This window comes from Triturus cristatus, chromosome 4_2 (genome assembly GCF_964204655.1).
Source record: "Triturus cristatus chromosome 4_2, aTriCri1.1, whole genome shotgun sequence".
NCBI classification, from domain to species: Eukaryota; Metazoa; Chordata; class Amphibia; order Caudata; family Salamandridae; genus Triturus; species Triturus cristatus.
Window position 1 is genome coordinate 827978197 of NC_140586.1, and position 19950 is coordinate 827998146.

Genomic DNA, 19950 nt, shown 5'->3' on the forward strand with positions numbered 1-19950 from the left:
ACCCGCGCCCGGGGCTCACCCGCTGCTGTAAACAAGGCTGCAGCTGCGGCCGCTGGCCGGACTGGCACCGCGGGGTACCGCCGCCGGGGTATTGTCCGAAGCGAAATAAAAAAACAGAAAGAAAAAGATGTAAGTCAACAAAGGGCGACTTGTCACTGATCTCTCCGTCTTGTTATTTCAGCCGGCCGGTGGCTTTGCCGAGCGAGGGAGCTGGCTGCAGAAGTTCACATCCACTTGGCTCGCTCATTAGGTATTGTGTGTCTGGAATTTTTGTTTTATTTTTGGGCTGGGAATGGATTCTTTTTATTTAAGTAAAAAAAGAAATGTAGAAAAATATTTTGGGTCTGGGCGGTGGGTGCGGGAGCCTTTGGACGTGCCATGGTTGGCCTCAGCCCGGCCCACGTCTGCAGAGCTTCACAGCTGTGTCATCCGGCCGCGGCGCGGCCGTGTAATAACATTAACTTGTATGATAATAACACAATGGGCAGTAATAACTTGTGTGTTTTGTTATAAAGTGCTTTGCGGTGTCCATGCTCTGACGTGACACTGGGTGAGCCGCTGGGATGCGCCCTAGCCTGTGTGTGTAGAGATTGGTGTGAAGAAGTGCATCTATTCTGGGACATTCTAAGGATTTCTGGGGACCTGGGGCCAAACGTATTTTGGCACCCCCGTTAGGAACAGCTTTGAACTTATCACCCATTTTCAGCTCTTTCATGCCCTCTGTGGCCGAATCAACGACTGTGCACAGGGACACTCGTCCAAACTCAAAATGTGTTTACATTCAATATTCAGGGTAGTGATGTGTTTCAACATTGTAACACAGCAGCAGCTCACTAACATTACTGCAAATAATCTCTGAGCCATCCTCCCGTTTCTCATATGTGAGGTCCTGTTTTGATCTAAAAGAAACTTTTTTTATGGATGTTGCATGAAACATAAGCACGACATTCCTCTGCAAAATGTCTACAACAGAGGCTCACATATCACCCACATTAAAAATAAATTAAGGAAAACGGTATTTAAAACAATCTCTTTAAGAATTATTCAAGGTCATCAGGGCAGAACAGAACTGGCTTCATCAGAGGGCCCTCCCTGGAAGGCTGCGGCCCTAGAACTTACACTCACAGAGCCCACTTTGCCCATGCCTATAACGTCTCTGCATCTATTCCACAAACCAAACTCACGGCAGTGTAAAGTGCTACCTGAAAAAGACAAAGGGTTCAATGAACTGCAGGTCCTTCTTGGGGGCTTCCACGGCGGCCTCCTCTCCTGTACCTCCAGAATGGGATGACTCCCAAGCCTTCAGAGCGCCTCTTCCAGGCCTTGAAGCTGAGCCACACTCTCGTATGTCCAGATTGAGACAATATTCCAGGCCCCCACACTGGGTTGTATCCCGTGCCCTTAGACTTGGCCTTTTCCCATACCTCAAGTCAAAACTGAGCTGTAATGCATGCCTTCAGACAAGCCATATCCCATGTCTCCAGACCATGAGGTGTTTCATGCCTGAACACTGACCCTGTGTCCCCATGCCTCAAGACTTATCCTGTGTCCCTGTGTCTCAAGTCTGACCCTATGTCCCCGTGCCTCAGGACTAACACTGTGTTAGAATGACCAGATTTTGAAAACCAAAAACCAGGAAATTTAGCAAAAATAGAGAAAGGACTGCCATTTGACATCAACCAAGCGGCGCAGAATTACAGTGCTCTTCAAAACACAACAAAGACACAAACAAAATAAATAAACTGCAATTTTTAAAATAATACAACGTTTAACCCCTTCGCTGCTGCGGACATTCCGCTGCAGCGCTGGGGGGGGCAGGGGGGCAGCGCGGTGGGCCTGTGCTCATGACGGAGCCGCTCCGTCATGAGCCACGGTTGAGCTGTGCTCATGACGGAACGGTTCCGTCATGACTCCGCCCATTTGCGTTGTCCCCCCGCACAGGCGGGGAAACAGCGCCGCGTAGGCGGAGCGGCCGCCAACGGTCGTGTCATGACGGAACCGTTCCGTCATGAGCACACGGCAACCGTGGCTCATGACGGAACGGTTCTGTCATGAGCGGGGAAGGGGTTAATTAAACTTCTTTCTAATAACAGCTGCTAATTAGTCCTGCTTTGGAACATATAAAAATGTGCCTCATACTGTTTTCCATCAAAACTCTCTTAAAACCATGATGTCAGCCGAATTTGCTGAAGTCTGCTGGGACTGCTGGTGGAAAACTGGGACTGTCCCTGAAAATCCCGGATACCTGGTTACTCTACCCTGTAAACACAAGGAGATGTGATGGACTGAATGCTGAAACTTTTCAAACACTCAGCGCCAGTCACAGATCTGGGTTGAATCCATCATCGTTATTTAGCTCAGTTCGCCACCTCAGTTCAGACACAACTATATACAAATCAGTCTTGACCCTGTGCCTCATGGGAACAGTTCAGCCCGAACTGCCAAGCCATGTCTTCCCTGGACCGGAAACAAGCATCCTGGGACCGGTTTTGGGGTAACACCCCTCATAAGCCCGGCTAGCTTGAATCCAGTGGCAAAGTGAGCAAGGGAACCACGTCTGGGCATACCCTGCCAACTTAGGGCAAACAAAGCAAACACAAGGAGATGAAGGACAGAGTGATGAAACTTTACAAACACTCACCCCCAGTCACAGATCTGGGTTGAATATATCATCGTTCTTTAGCTCACTTCGCCACCACAGTTCAGACACAGCTATATGCTAATCAGTTGTGACTCTGTGCCTCATGGGAACAGTCCAGCCCGAACTGCCAAGCCATGTCTTCCCTGGACTAGAAATAAACATCCTGGGACCGGTTTTGGGGTAACACCCCTCATCAGCCAGGCTAGCTTGAATCCAGTGGCAATATGAGCAAGGGACCCATGTCTGGGCATACCCTGCCAACTTAGGGTGAACAAAGCAAACACAAGGAGATGATGAGTGTTTGAAAAGTTTCCGCACTCTGTCCATTATCTCCGTGTGTTTTCCTGTTACTTGAGCTGTATAAGGCATTTGATTCCCTGGAATGGCCCTATTTATTCGAGGTTCGCTCACTGTATCGTCTAGGGCCCCTTTTCTTCCGATTGGTCAGACTATTATACTCCAACCCTACTGCCAGGGCTAAAATAGGATGCCATATCTCATATTAGACCCTATAAAGATACAGAGGGATACTCAACAGGGTTGCCCGCTGTCCCGTCTCCTACTTTCTTTGGCACAGGAACCCCTAACCCACCTTCTATGTACCCAAGGCCAACAATGGGGTATACTTCTTGGAGATGGCACACACTCTGTCTCCCTCAATGCAGATGACATGCTCCTCTACTTTAATAATATTCAAATAGTACTGCCCACCACTGAACAATTGTTTGCCAAATTTGCTGCTGGCTCGGGATGGGATCCTCCTACCCATAGAGGAACTTCTTATTGACTCTGAGCTTCCACTGGGACAACTCCTCTTACATGCTTCTTTTATCCAAGTGATGGGTCAGTACTGGGGAGATATACAACAGGAATTCCCACAACATCTTTTCATACCATATCTGCACGTAACGGGGATAGGTCATCACCTGACTCGATGGATAGCCTGCTCCCTACACACTCACATGGCTACCTCCCTAACTGCATTGTGTCAGAACTGGGATACAGATTTGGAACGCAATTGTACAGACAAAGAACGGTAGACGATCCTAGCTAACCCTACCCTGGTGTCTCGCAATGTCCGCTCTAAATTAATAAAATTTTATATATTACACAGAGCCTATTTAACTCTCCATAAAATGAATCGATATTTTAACCACACTGATGCTGCATGTCTGGAGCCCTTTGTCTTACTCCAGACGTGGATCTCCTACACATGCTTTGGTCCTGCTCATCATTGACTGAATATTGGTGGGGTGTCACCACACATCTGACACGATGCATGAACCCAACCATAGTATATACTTGGGCAGTGTGTTTGCCATGTCTCATACGCTTAAACAAGAAAAATAGAGGAATGGTATGTTTTATGGACTTGGCCTTCATTTTGGCGAAGCTTCAGATCACTCCTAAGTGGAAAGTGGCAACCCCCCCCTACCTTTTACATATTGGCACTTTCCATGGTGGCCTGGACACAAGCGGAGAGTGCAGTATTGCATAGGGAGGAAATAAGAGGTATCTGCAAATAGCCCATCTCCAATACCTGGGATGCACTCCTGGAGAAGCTCGGCGAAGGATTGCAAATCACATACCAACCCGCTTAATGCTTTCTGTAGGCTCCCCCCATTACAACATATCCATCCATTTGAGGCAATGACTAGCCCTGTGTACAAGGTATATATAAAACCTTGGTTGCACCCTTGTTGGCTGCATTCATCGCGCCACTACCTCTGCCACATTGAGCGAGTGTAGGATCTTTTTTAGGGCGCAGCCTACCAGACAGCTATCTGGGTTTCTAAAGACATCTTGGGGACATTCAAAAAGTTGACCTAGGAATGCATTCTGCCCGTTGTTTGCCATTGGCTTGTGGTTTGTTGGTTTTCTTGCTTTCCATTTGCTGGCTTTATTTTTTTTTTAGGCTGTTGAGCTTGAGTTTGTACCTTCCCTTGCCCAAACCTTATTTACCGTATCCTTCCGAATCTTCAATTTCTGTAAACGGGCTGGTGATCAGGAGCTGTCCTCCAAAGGTATTTTTTTAATGTTTTGTCTCTGACTTCAAAGTTAGACGATTTATGTGACAATCTTGCACCACACTAGGGATAGGAAAGAGGTTTATTTTAGCACACACCAACAGTTAAATGAACTGTGTATGCATTTCAGATTTGATCAGAATTAGAAGCAGAAATGAAACAAATCTTTTGTTATTTCTGAAGTGTGTTGGAAACAAATACTTTATTATGATAAAAAAAATCATTACACTAGGTGATGCAATTTCCACATATTTTTGTCTGTGCACTTTATAGTTCTTATTAGTAAAACTGCATATCTGTGCAAATGTGATGGTCATTTCAACCGAAAAGGTGTTGTCTGTAATAGCAGTGTGCTACCACACCATGCATGCTCAACTCTGTGTCACTCCACTCTACTCTGCCCTACTCCTCACCCCTGCACTCTACTCTGCACCACTCCACATCACTGCACTCTGTACCACTCCACTCTATGCCACGCCACTGTACGCCACTGCACTCTACACCTCTCTACTCTACCCTGTTGCACTCAACTCTATGCCAATGCACTCTTCACCACTGTACTCTTCGCCACTTCACTCTACACCACTCCAGTCTAGGCCACACCAATCTACTCTGCACAATTTTACTCTACGCCACTGTACTCTATGCCACTCTGTGACACTTCACCCTACGCCACTTCACTCTATGCCAATACACTCTACGCCAATGCACTTTACTCTGTAAAGTTCAACTGTATGCCCCTGCACTCTAAGCCAAACCACTGTACACCACGTTATTCTATTCTGCACCATTGCACTCTATGCCACTGCACTCTACACAACTTTACTCTATGCCATTACACTCTATGCCACTCTGTGCAACAGCACTCTACGCTGCACCACTCAAATCTACTCCACTTCACTCTACTCTGAAACAATCTATTCTGTGCCACTGCACTCTACGCCACTCTACACCACTCCGCACCACTCCAGTCTATGCCACTGTACTCTTAACCACTGCACTCTACACAACTGCACTCTGCGCCACTGCACTCTACTCTCATCACTGTACTCTATGCCACTGCTCTCTGCTACATTTTAAACCATTGCACTCTGACATTCTGCTCTGCAACACTGCACTTTCCACCACTGAACTCTATGCCACTCTACTCTGCACTACACCACTCTATGCTACTCTACACCACTGCATTCTATGCCATTGTACTCTGCTGCACTAAACTCTATTCCTCACCACTCTATGCTACTCTACACTGCACCACTCTACCCCACTGCACTCTATGCCGCTCTACTGTACTCTGCACTCTAAGCTACTGCACTCTGTGCCACTCGACTCTACTCTGCGCCACTGCCCTCTGCATCACTCAATTCTATGCCGGTCCATTCTTCTCCACTCTATGTCACTGCACTTTGCACCACTCCACTATAATCGACGCCACTGCATTCTACGGCGCTGCATTGCTCGCCACTGAATTCAATGCCACTGCACTCTATGCCACTATACTCTGCAGCACTCTACCCCAATGCACTCTACACCAGTCCACTCTACTCTATGCCACTCCAGTGTATGTTACACTACTCGACTCCACACTATGCCACTCCAATACACAACACTCTCTGCCCCTACACTCTACAACACTCTACTCCACTTTTCGCCATTCCACTCTATGACACTCTACTCCTCTCTTTGCCATTCCACTCTATGACACTCTATGCCACTCTCCTTTATGCCACTAACTTTTAGCCATGCTAAACAGCAAACACACTGGTGTACAACATGGCTAAAACACTTTGGCAAAGTCAATATCTCTTGCATAGGCGAGACCTATTGTCTTTCCCAATGCTTGTTGTTAATTGCAGTTGTAAGCATTCCTGTTCGATAGTATTTTTAACACTGATTGTCATCACCTGCTGCCAAGCACATTCCTCCATGTACGTCCAACTGTTGGCAGTGAGTTTTTTTTACTATTGTACTTTTGTATAATCCTAAACTAGGTAGTTCACGACATTGTATAACAATGTGTTATGCAACCACAATACTCTTGTTGTGCACTATGATTTGCAATATATACAATGTCTATGTTAAGGTTAAAAATGGCAATACACATTTTTTTTTAAAGACTGACCCTGTGTCCCCGTGACTCAAGACTCACCCTGTGTCCTTGTGCCTCAAGGCTCACCCTGTGTTCCCGTGACTCAAGTCTCACCCTGTGTCCTTGTGCCTCAAGACTCGCCCTGTGTACCCTTGCCTCAAGAGTAACCGTGTCCCCGCCTCAATTCTGATCCTGTGCTCTAGTGTCTCAAGACTCACTGTGTCCCCTTGCCTCAATACTCACCATGTACCTTGCCTCAATATTAATCCAGTATCCCTGTGCCTCAAGACTGACCATGTGTACCCATGCCTCAAGACTGACCCTGTGTCCCCATGCCTCAAGACTGACCCTGTGTGCCGGCCTCAAGATTGACCCTGTGTCCCCATGCCTCAAGACTGACCCTGTGTCCTTGTGCCTCAAGACTGACCCTGTGTACTGCACTTCAAGACTGTCCTTGTGTGCTCCGTGTCTCGAGACTAACCCTATGTCCCTGTGCCTCAAGACTGACCCTGGGTCTCAAAACGGACACTGTGTCCTCGTGCCTCAACACTGACCCTGTGTCCTGTGCCTCAAGGCTGACCATTTGTCCCCTTGCCTCAAGACTGACCCTGTGTACCCTGACTCAAAACTGACCTTGGGTACCCCGCCTCAAGAATAACCATGTGTTTCCCGACTCAAGACTGGCCCTGTGTACCCCGTCTCAAGATTGACCCTGTGTCCCCGTGCCTCAAGACTGACCCTGTGTACCCTGACTCAAGACTGACCATGTGTACCTCGCCTCAAGACTGACCCTGTGTCCCCGTGCCTCAAGACTGACCCTGTGTCCCATGCCTCAAGACTGACCGCATGTGCCACGCATCAAGACGGACCCTGTGTCCTTGTGCCTCAAGATTGACCCTGTGTACCGTGCCTCAAAACTAACCCTGTGTCCCCGTGCCTCAAGACTGACAGTGTGTCCCATGCCTCAATACTGACCCTGTGTACCGCGCCTCAAGACTGACCCTGTGTCCTCGTGCCTCAAGACAGCCCCTGTGTCCTTGTGCCTCGATTGACGCTATGTACCATGCCTCAAGACTGACCCTGTGTCCCCGTGCCTCAAGACGGACCCTGTGCCCCCATGCCTCAAGACTGACCCTGTGTCCTCGTGTCTCAAGACTGACCATGTGTTCTCATGCCTCCAGACTAGACATGTCGCTGCGGCATCTCCCAGGCCCAGATGGGGCTGATTACCATGTCTCAAACATTTCTCCAAACTGAGGCTGCCTCCTGTGCCTCCAGCTTGAGTCCATGCTCAGTGCTTCCGGACAGTCCCTGTCGCCCGTGCCTCTAGTCCTAACTGTCTCTGTTCAAGTGCATCTAGATTAGGCGTACCTCCAGGCTGGTGATGCCACCCCTTAACTTCTAGGGACCCCGATACCCGTGGGTCCAGACACGCATACAAGCGTGCACCAGTGTCAGCACCCTATGCACTGGGACTTACACTTTACTTCTGAGCAGTAGACTCCCCCCTCCTTCCCCGGTTCCCTCAGTGCACCTCACTCTGATTCCATCATTGTCGTTCTGTTCAACTATCCACCTCCTTACAGAAAGCAGTGTACACTGGAAAAGCAGGTGTCCAGCCTGGCCCATAAATGTAAATGGGGCGTTTTTCCAACAGGATGCAAGGTGCCATGCTATTGACTTTTCCTCAACCCCAAGGTCCTTTCCGAGGCAGTGCCTGTTAGGAAATCTCCCCATTTCTCTGAAGTCCGAACCTCTTCTGCCAAACGCTGATGTTCCTGTTTCAAGCCCGATGACCAGTAGGGCTCGGGAGGCCATCTTGTGTCCGCTACCCATCTTCTGGCCTCCCTAGTATGACCATTTTAAGATTAGTTTCCCCCCACATTGCGTTGTACGCGCACGTAATACTATTGGAAAAGCGATTTTTATACCAGTGGCATATTGTCCTCGCGTGATATAAAATCCAATGACATATGACATTTGGAAAAGGTCACCTCGCCCATCAGGATTCGTTAGCCTCCTCCTGTCTCACTGCCCAGAGGATGAAAGCCCTCTATCACCCACACCCAGTGGCCCACTCAGCCCTCCCTTTCGCCCCGTGGCCGAGTCTTAGCGACGGGCAGCGCGAAAACCAAATATTGACAACGTGTCTAATCCTAACATGGAAGCGTAACTCCAGCTAATAATTGAGCAGTATTTTATATAGTGCTCATGCTGTAGTATTTTAACTCGATGTTACTCTCGCCAGCGACTTTAGAAGGATGAAATGCCGAGTCTGCGTGTGATATCTTGTCTAGACAGGGAATGGCGTTATATGAAGTAATATCCCAGCTATCTTGCGGGTGGGGCCGTCTTTAAGGGCTGCGGGGCTATGGAAGGCTTCGTGGGGGTGAAATAAAGTAGGGTGACTGGGCGTATCGAGCCTGCACCCCGATTCATTGTGCTGCAATCTCGCTGTGGTGGTTGGGCAAGCATTTCCTGAACATGGCTTTTGCTGAGCTTCAGGTTTTGAACAGACTCACAAGGAAAGCAGGGGTTGCTTTTCGGTTGCTCATTTGAGGAGCACCAGCCATGTCTCAGAAGACCATGAAGGCCCGCCGTGAGTTATTGGCACCATGACTTTAACTTCTACTCACTCGTTCGCTGCCACAAAGTTGCTGGTCGTCCGATCCCTCTCCGCCGCCTCCAATACGTCATCACACGTTGCCTCTGCGTGTGACCTCAGTTTAAAACCCACCGAGGGTGACAGGCCAAAGGCTCAAGAAACCACTCCCGCATACTCAGCTGGTGCTGGGAGGGAGTTCCTGGCGGGCACAGGTAATAATCTCTCCGATAGACTCGGGTGTTTTGTCTCTTTAGTTAGAACAGGTTATTTCTGCTCTCTTCTCCCTTAGGCAAAGGTTTCCCTTTATTTGCCAGGCATAAGTTAGTTGTCTCTTACCTGTCTAGATTTTTAGGTCTGTCCTAAAGACAGCCTTAGCTGTCCTGCCAGACTTCTGTTTTCCCAAAAAATATCATACAAAAAATGCATACATATATATGAGCTCCCAATTAACACTCTTTCACCGTTGGTCTGTTGACGTATCATTCAAATTATACTCCCTCCCATCCCACCAGATAGTACAGATCAACAGAGCAGTCCACTCCAGCCATTGGATGCTTTCACTTTAAGGAGCTGCATTTTGTTCTTGCACATGTACACATACATCTAAAAAATAGTTCCGGCAAAATAGAAATTGTTAGGTACTTGCCCTTCCCAATGACTGTTTTCCCCTGTGTATAGTAGGGTTACATCAACAATTTTCATAACTCTCAAGACACTTTTTGCAAATTACAATGTTCATTCCTCCCTATGAAGCAACTTTGGTATAAATATTTATCCTACTGAACATGAGCATAAGTCCTCAATGTAGCTAGGGTGTATATGCAGACTTTTAGGTTGAAGCAACGACCCCAATGGGATTGTGAGTGACATTTTAACCACTTGTATCTGACTTGAGAGAGCCCTCTATTAACTACTTGAGGAGCTGCATTTCCCCTATTAGAGTTTTGTACAAGCACTGTCAGTATGCAGAAAACACTCCCCTCTAATGAAAGACAAAGCTTACACCATAAACAGCCAAAATACGCTATCTAATTGACCTTGTAGTTACCAGTGAATTAAAGTTCCTGTAAATAGTAGGGTATAATCACAAACTTTAAAAAAAGTTTTAAAATCGTTCTTTTTTAATAACACATTTTATTGGGTTTCGCATTACCGACATTTCAGTGACCAAGCAATGATACACAGGTAGCCCAATAATATATCTTGATGCACCACAGTTTACTGATGTTGGCAATAGAGTGTAAACCCAGTCGTACATTATGGCTGCCCTTTTCATTCTCACTGAATTCCTCCTTCCCGCGGAGTGGGCGGTGTCCTTTGTACGCCCTGCTTTCTGCAGCCAGTGTATTTGTTAGGTACTCCCTTGGGTCTTGAAGGATCCGCCTGTATTGGCACCAGTCCAACCATATTTTGTGATGTTTCTGTGAGCAGCCTCTATTGGAATCTCTAGATTCATGCAGTGGTCCATCTCCTTCTTCCAATTTCCCAACGATGGAGTCTCCAAACTCTTCCAAGTTTTTGGCAATGTCTCTTTTCACTACTACCAGGTCTAACCATAGTAGTATGGTCTGGTATCTAGTGCAGTTCAAAGCAGTTGTTATACGTAACTGCGGTAATCTGGGATTTCTAGGCAGCCCCCATTCCAGCACTTGCCCCAGGCATGTCAGGACACTTTCCCAAAGGAGCAGCAGTTGTTCACAGGCCCATACACAATGTAGCCGGTCATCCTCCTGTCTTTCACATCTTATGCATTTTGATGTTCCTGCCCTTCCCATCATCCATAGTTTTTGGGGGTATAATATGTTTTGTGCAGGTATTTCCATTAAATGAGTCAAAACTGAGAGGCGATAGAGGCCTCTCGAGGGGAGGCTCGCACCTCCCTCCCGTCGTCGTCCGTCAGTGGACCAAAGTCTGCAACCCAGGCCTCCCTCAGGCGCTCAGATGTATCTGTTGAATTCATAACTAGGGAACAAAGGACTGTATTCTGGTATCTCATCCTGGTCTTTTATGTATGGTGTAAGTGCGTGTTTGAATTGCATGCCTCTTTAAAACATGCAACGTGCAGTTGATATTCATGTTGTAAGTCCACGAAGGACTTAAAAGTTCCTCCTTTCATCAAGTCCCCCACCTTCCAGATGCCTATGGTATTCCATGGTTTGAAGCCTTGCTGTAGGAAAGTAGGATCTGCTTCTAATGGTTAACCCCACTTTTTGCTTGCTGTGATGATGTTTTTGACTAGTCTGACTGGGATTCTGCTAACCACGACCCCAGTCTATCTGCTTTCTCCCTACATTTTTGTGTTCAGTACTTAGGTATATCCAAGATTGGATCCTGGGGTACCCTTATAAGTCTCTAGTATATGGTACCTATTTACCCAGGGCATAGGTATCCCAGAGGCCTCCCATGGGCTGAAGCATGTATTATGCCACCCATGAGAGACCATTCAAAATGGAACTACAGGCCTGCCATTGCAGCCTGTGTAAGTTGGTGCATGCACCACTTACTAAAGATATAGGTTTACTATATCTAAGGGTCACTGCACTTAAAACCTATAAGTCACCCCTATAGAAGGCCTTTATAATCTTGAAGGCAGGGTGCTTGCTTCTAAGTGAGAGGATGGCCCTGCACGAGCAGGACACCCCTGCAGCCTACATGTCCTTTCTCGCGGGTTGTCAGTGAAGCAGCCATATTCTATATAGAGGTGCACCGTGTAATCACGCGATGACCATCTCAAAAACGGCTGCAACGAATCCTATCATGTTTGATATCAAACATGTTGGAATCATACCCCCACACCGTAAATGGTGTGGGAGGTATGATTCCAAGCACTGGAAGAGCCCTCTGTTAGGCTCTCAGTGTTCCCAGTGCCAGCATTCTAGTCCTGGGCAGCACAAAATGGTTGCTGCTGACCAGAGACACATTTCTGCCCTCCTGCTGCTGAGCCAAGCTCGAGCAGGGAAAGGTACAACATTAGGCATCCTGTCTGTCACAGGGAGGTGTGACCACTTCCCAGACAATATTTAGTGTATTAGGGCTGGGTGGGTGCGCTTGCCAGCACCAGAAAGTCTGCATGAGGGGCACATTTGGTGTCCCTGTGCATAGTCCAGTTCAAACTAGTCCTGGGAGCCGTTGGTTCCCGCTCTGGCACGAAACTGTACAAAGGACATGGGAGTAAACTCCCCCCTGTCCAGACCTTCCCCTGGGAGGGTCCCCTGAATCTTCCCAACCCTTTCCTTAGGACACTTAAGGGCTTACCTGATTTGTCGTGGAATAAGATTCAGAACTGAAACCACTACACTTCTACTGTCTGGGCTTTCTGGACTTCGCTGGACTTTGTTTGGGCCTGACTTAGTCTCCCTTTCCGTTTGCTGCATTGTCTGTGCCTGTGCACCATACAGGATCCGTGCAGGACCTGTGGAGCACCCAAGACACTTGACGGAATCTCCCTTGAAGTGAAGGAGTCACTTCCCTACATTTGCAGGCACCTCAAAACTGTTGACCGGTCTGCTGATCCCGAGCTCCTGCGGACTCCGAAGGGTTCAACAACACAGGTGGTGGTTTTCTACGTCCCTCGAGCCCTGAGCTGTCCTCTCACCGAGTTTGAGGGTAAAATCCCTTGTTGGGGCTGGATTAACATAACCTCTGTTCACTGTGTACATTTGCAAGTGCAAATGCTTGTTGGCAACTTTGCGATAAGTGCATTGGGCTCAAGTAGCCCCAACCTCTGGCAACTTCTTCCACCAAGATCTTCAGCCACACCGCCTTGTGGGCACCGTGGCCTGCTCCTTTTGGTGAGCTGCTCGAGGTCCTTTCGCGACTCCTGTGCCTCCGGCCTGTGGGTCCATTTGAGGGTCACCTTTGTTTTTCCTTGGGCTCCCCTGATTTCTCAGTGCCCTGACTCCCCTGCTTGTCTCCTGGACCTTGCTGGTCCCAACCATGCACCTTCTTGACTTCCTGCGTCGGTTGCATTTGCCAAGGCTTGTTGGTGCTCCCGCCGGACACCGACCTGACATCCTTCGTGGGACAGCTCGTATCTGGGTCCTGGTCATTCCCAGTGTCGCCTGGTCCTCCTAGCTGCAGATTCAAGGTCATCGTCATCTTTACTGAAGCACCTGACATATGAGGGCATTCGTCTTAGAGGGCTTCTGGGCACTCCAGAGTGACATAGACTCTGTCCCCTCTGCTTTCAGGTACTCCTCTTCAAGAATCGACGTTTGGATTCCTCCGGACACTTTCTCCTCTTACAGCAGAAGCACTTTCCTGAAGTCCTCCATTGGCTTCGACGGCGGTTTCCGACACCACTTCACACATACGCACCTGGATTCCCTGGGATGGGTAACTTGGATACCACGGTAACCACGTGTGTGGTGGCTCTCCAACCTTCTGTCTTCAACTGGGTTTCTTCAGGGTCCACTGGTAAGGGTCCCTATTCTTTAAAAATTCAACCGCAACTTGCACATAGACTTGTATGGAGCACACAGGCTTGTTCACACACTGCACACGCTCTCTGTGGAGTCCCTATCTACTTACCTTGGGTGGGTCTGTGGGTCACCAGAAATTCTACGTCCTCTCGACATCATCCTGACTCGAGTCGTGGTTCTTATACCACTTTCTTAGCATATGGTTTGGTCCCCCCCTTGGGGCCCACTGTGTATTAGTGCTATTTACTGTGATTTCTCTGCTAAAGTATTGTGTGCTTTGTGTCTATCTCTGTGTGAGAGATACTGTAATGTACTAGATAGAGTTATATAATTAATACATATTTTTATAAATACTTTGTGTGGTTCTTTTTTATTTAATCTATACTATAAGATTGCGTTCTGGTAAAACAAGCTGCTTTACACTCCTTCAAGACTAAGCCTGAAGGCTGCTCTCCACAGCTACCACTTGGATAGCTTTCTAAGGTTGCCTGAGACCTCTTAAATAACCATAAGGGTTGTCTGGACTGGTGCAAGGTGCCCACTTATATTAGTGGACATCATATACCAGGCCACCTTCTCACACTTACAGTGAAGCAAGTTGTTGTAGGAGTGTCCCGGACCACAGTGGAGTCTCATTAGTTTGTTGCCCCACCACACCATGTTCTTCTCAGTTTCTCTCCATGTCTGGAGGACCATCCTCATGGCTGGGGGCAGAGACCATGGGATAGCCCCTCCATATAGCAGGTGTAAATAGTGGCTCACCTCCCATTGCCCATCTTTCGGCCTCAAATGTTGGATCTCCCATGGTATCAAACATCACTCATTAATGATTATTAACTGGGAAGCTCTGCAATAGGATCAGGAGGTCTGTTGCCACTATATCACCCTCATATGTTGACTTAAAGCATTTTGGAATCATGTAATGCATCAGTATTTACACAGGAAGTGGAGGTTTGGACCACCAAGCACTCCAGGATATGGTGCTCTGTGAGAAAACCAGAAGCATCGATATTGGGACCATCGTTTGGGAAGGTCGAGGAGGTCCATCCATGGATTTAAGGGGAACCATTAAGGGGCCCCTCCCAAATCTACAGGCCCAAAGGGTCTCCAGCAGGGAAGGGCCGCCCAAATAAGAGGTGCATGGTCTCATAAAATCAATGAGTTGTGCGGGAATTGCTCTGGCTCCCAGAAACTTGGGGAGGCAGGGAGACAGCCCAAGAGCAGGCTCCACCCCGGAGCCAGGTCTCAAGTGACGACACTCCCTCGTCTCGTTGGACGACTTTGATGGATGAGGTGAAGTCGGAGTCCTTTTTGACTTCTTGCTCTTCTTCTTCTTGTGAGACATACCGGAGTAGGATGTCTTTGACTGCAATAGAGATCAATGTCTCTGCAACCGATCCCGGGGTTTTCCTCTTGACCGGGATCAAGACCGTTGTGGCATTGCACGTCGAGCTGCAAGGAGCTTGAGGGATCACTCCCTCAAGGCCTTGGGGTGCATGACGCGATAATTGACGCAGGTCTTGGCATCATAGTCACGCTCAAGACACCTAATATAGACGTGGTGCGGGTCTGTCACCGACATTTGCTAGTGATAGGCACCACAGGGATTGAAGCCAGCCTTCCTCGTGGACATCTCTGCCACACCAGGAGATAAATAAATAAAAAAAACACTTCAACAAAAGTCGAAAAAAAGTATGATTGGGGTAGCTCTCTCAGGATCTGCGCAGGAAGAAAAGAACTGACGTCAGCGCGCTTGGGTGGCACCTATATAGGCAACACGCACGTTACTTCCGGCATAGATGCAGCTACGATGCCACGCAAAGCTGAACACCACCACCTACCAGCATGCAGGGGTACTGCTCACAAAAACTTTCCAGATCCAGTCTGACGCCTGGGGATCAATCAATCAATCAAACATTTGTAAAGCGCACTACATACCCGCAAGGGTCTCAAGGCGCTGGGGGGGAAAGGGGGGGGGGGGGGTCTGCTACTGATCGAACAGCCAGGTCTTGAATGTTCTCCTGAAGGTCTGCAGGTCTTGGGTCTGTCGTAGGCTCAGTGGGAGGGTGTTCCATGTTTTGGCGGCGAGGTGGGAAAAGGATCTCCCGTCGGTGGTAGTTCTTCGGATGCGCGGAACGGTGGCTATTGAGAGGTCGGCGGAGCATAGCTGGCGGTTGGGGATGTAGAAGGAGAGACTACTGTTGAGGTAGGCAGGGCCGGTCTTGTGGAGTGCCTTGTGTGCGTGGATGAGGAGCTTGAAGGGTATCCTCTTGTTGACAGGGAGCCAGTGCAGGTTTCTCAGGTGGGGGGTGATGTGGTTGTGGCATGGTACGATGAGAATCAGTCGTGCCGAGGCGTTTTGGATGCGTTGCAGTCGTTTGATGAGCTTGGTCGGGGCTCCCGCGTAAAGGGCGTTTCCGTAGTCAAGTCTGTTGCTGACGAGGGCCTGGGTGACTGTCTTTCTTGTATCAGTTGGGATCCATTTGTAGATCTTGCGGAGCATGCGGAGGGTGTTGAAGCAGGAGGAGGAGACGGCGTTGACTTGCTCGGTTATTGAGAGCGTTGAGTCTAGGATGATTCCCAGGTTGCGTGCGTGGTCTGTGGGTGTCGGGGCTGTCCCCAGTGCTGTCGGCCACCAGGAGTCGTCCCAAGCTGAACGGTTGGAGCCGAGGATGAGGACCTTCGTCTTGTCCGAGTTCAGCTTCAGGCGGCTGGCCCTCATCCAGTCTGCGACAGCCTTCATTCCTTCGTAGAGGTTGACTTTGGTGGTGGTGGGGTCCTTGGTGAGGGAGAGGATCAGTTGCGTGTCGTCGGCGTAGGAGATTATGTTGAGGTCGTGCTGTCGGGCGACGTGTGCAAGCGGGGTCATGTAGATGTTGAACAGTGTCGGGCTGAGGGAGGATCTCTGGGGTACGCCGCAGATGATCTTGGAGGCTTCGGATCAGAATGGGGGGAGGCGGACGCTCTGGGTTATGCCTGAGAGGAAGGATGTGGTCCATTCTAGAGCCTTGTCTCGGATCCCTGTGGCGTGGAGGCGTGCGCATAGTGTGCGGTGGCAGACGGTGTCGAAGGCGGCGGAGAGGTCTAGGAGGATGAGTGCTGCGGTCTCACCGTTGTCCAGCAGCGTCCTAATGTCGTTGGTGGCGGCGATGAGGGCGGTCTCGGTGCTGTGGTTGCTGTGGAACCCTGACTGGGAAGGGTCCAGGATTCTGTTTTCTTTGAGGTATCGGGTTAGCTGTTTATTGACGATTTTCTCGATGACTTTGGCTGGGAAGGGGAGCAGAGAGATGGGTCAGAAGTTCTTGAGGTCTCTTGGGTCTGCCTTGGGTTTTTTGAGTAGAGCTTTGATCTCGGCGTGTTTCCAGCTCTCTGGGAAGGTCGCGATCTCGAGGGAGAGGTTCATGACGTTGCGCAGGTGGGGTGCGATGGAGCTGCTTGCTTTGTTGAAGACGTGGTGCGGGAATGGGTCTGACGGAGAGCCGGAGTGGATTGTGCTCATGGTCTTGATGGTGTCGTCGATGCTGATGCTGGCCCAGGCTAGCAGGGGGTCGTAGTCGATGATGTGAGGAGAGTCTGTTGTGTTGCTGTCTGTTGGGGCTGTCTGGGTGTTGAAGCTGTCGTGGATGTCTGCTATCTTGCGGTGGAAGAAGGTGGCGAGGGAGTCGCACAGGGCTTGCGACGGTGGGATGCCGTTGGTGTTGGAGCTGGGGTTGGAGAGTTCCTTCACGATGTTGAAGAGCTCCTTGCTGTCGTGTGCGTTGTTGTCGAGGCGGTCTTTGAAGGAGGACCTCTTGGTAGCCTTGATGAGGTGGTGGTGGATGCGGATGGCGTCCTTGTGTGCTGCGAGGCTGACCGGTTTCTGTTTATTGTGCCGTTTCTTCTCTAGCTTCCGGCAGGCTTGCTTGGAGGCTAGGAGTTCTGGGGTGAACCAGCTGGCCCTCTTGCTGGTGTCTCTGTAGGGGTGTTTCTTCAGCGGGGCGAGGGTGTTAGCGCAGTCCTCGATCCAGTGTCTGAGGCTGTGGGCAGCGTCGTAGGTGTTGGAGGGTACGGTGGGTGGGCTGAGAGCGAGGTTTGCATGAAGTTGATCTTCGGTGATTTTGCTCCAGCAGTGGCGGGGGATCTGTTGGGTGCGGTGGTGTGTGGTGGGTTTCTGGAAGGTAAAGTGGATGCAGCGGTGGTCGGTCCAGAGGAGTTCGGTGGTGTGGTTGAAGGAGACGTGCGGGCTTGAGGAGAAGACGGGGTCGAGTGTGTGGCCAGCGGAGTGGGTGGGCGTGGTGACGAGTTGCCTCAATCCGAGGTTGGCGAGGTTGTCGATCAGGGTTGTGGCGTTGCTGTCGTTGTTGTTCTCAAGGTGAAAGTTCAGGTCTCCAAGGAGGATGTAGTCGGTGGAGGTCAGGGCGTGCGTGCTGATGAAGTCGGCGATGGAGTCGCTGAACTGCGGGCAGGGTCCAGGGGGTCGGTAGACGAGGGTGCCTCTGAGGGTGGAGTTGGGGTCTTTGTGGATCTGGAAATGCATGTGTTCGGAGGTGCTGAGGGTGTCGTCTGTGCTAGTGGAGACCCTGATGCTGTTCTTGCGGACGATGGCGATTCCTCCTCCGACTCCGTTGGTGCGGTCTCTGCGGGTGATCTTGTAGCCGTCTGGGATGGCTATGGCGCTGTCGGGTGCGGAGGAGTCGTTCATCCACGGGGATGTTCTGGCGCCAGGGGTTCTGGCGCTGGGCGCGGTCCAGGCGCAGACGGGCTTGCCTTTGGTGCGCCTCTGGCACGCCAGCGGCGCGGCCATGCAGTGGCCGGCATATATGTGGAGGTGGGAGGGAGGAGCAGCTGGGAGGTAGGAGGGAGGAGCAGCGAATGGGCAGTCAGGGGGCGGGCCGCAGGGGACGCAGCGGCGGGAGCGGAGCGGGACGACGGGGGCATAGAAGGCAAAAGGCACAGGTAAGGGGGCAGCGAGAGTTACAGAAGGAAAAGCGGCACAGAGTTACCGGGGCAATGAGGGAACAGAGCGCAAAAGGGCAGAGAGCACGGGGCGGCGAGGGAACCAGAGGCAGAACCGGGCAGCGAGGGGAAGAACAGCGGGCAGAGGGACACGGGGCAGCGAGAGGAATAGAGCTAAATCGGGCAGCGAGGGGATCGGGGGGGAACAAGGGGCACAGAGAAAGTACAGGCAATGGGGGGAGGAGAAGCACAGCAGTACCAGGCACAGAGAAAACGGTAAACAGTACAGATAATACAAGAGAAATCAAACCTAACTCAGCAGTGGCAGACCCACAGGCGGTGCTGTGCGGCGGGGGAGTGACCTACCAGGTAGGGTCAAGTGTCGCTCTAAGGTAAAGAATCTGCGGTTAGATGGAGTTTCTACCAGTTAAGGTGTTACTGAAGGTATATAACTTGTTTTATATACTCAAACCTGCTATATATGCGTGTGTGTGTATGTATATATACACACACACACATATGTATATATATATATATATATATATATATTACCTACTGGCGGTCGCCAGTAGGTAGTTATAGTTAGGACCACGTTTCCATAGGAAAACCTCAACATTCTATTTTGAATAACTTTGGCGCCGGTCGACGAATCCTCGCGAATTTCTCAAAATAGGTGGGGCGCTACGCTCCGCTCCTACCCTGAAAGTCTCGGGGGGATCCGTCAAGCGGGGGCTGAGATAAAAGGGGGGTCCCAAAACGCGTTTTTCCCATGCATTTTTCCATAGGACCTTTAGAACGAGCTACAGCCCGAACGGCTGAACAGAATTACTCAAAATTTGGCAGAGAGGTAGTCCCTAGGTCAAGGAAGTGCCTTTTGTAGGTTTGGTGTAAATCTGTTCAGTAGATTCTGAGAAAATAGCCTTTAAATCAATATATATATCTGAGCCCGCTTACGGTACGCTTACCGTACGCTTACGGTAAGCGTACGGTGGCGTGCGCGAGCGCGATTCTGATTGGCTCTTAGATCTTAGTAAACATTCGAATCGGCCGAAACCAGGAAGCGGCGGCCGCCATTTTCTGTGTTTCACTCTGAAAAAAAAAGAGTGAAAACAAGAAAAGGGGGCAATGAGGAGAGTTACAGACCCCCTTACATTTGTGAGGGGGTCAAAGAAGGACTGTAAAGTACAAAACAAACATTTATTGATTTTTAAAAAAAATCACGGGGTACGCGT

The 19950-nt window shown here is 49.7% G+C and overlaps 1 protein-coding gene across 6 annotated transcripts in view; it reads left to right on the top strand.

Moving 5' to 3' along the window:
* The window catches only part of RNF220 (ring finger protein 220), a 720811-nt gene that overhangs the window by 249778 nt on the left and 451083 nt on the right, over window positions 1-19950 (top strand). For 3 of the 6 annotated variants that reach the window (XM_085602785.1, XM_085602783.1, XM_085602787.1), the window contains one exon: window positions 182-250. The exons of the other annotated variants lie outside the window; for them this stretch is intronic. In XM_085602785.1, coding sequence (XP_085458911.1) covers window positions 182-250 — 69 coding nt within the window. The remainder of the gene's footprint in view (window positions 1-181; window positions 251-19950) is intronic. 6 annotated transcript variants of the gene reach the window in all.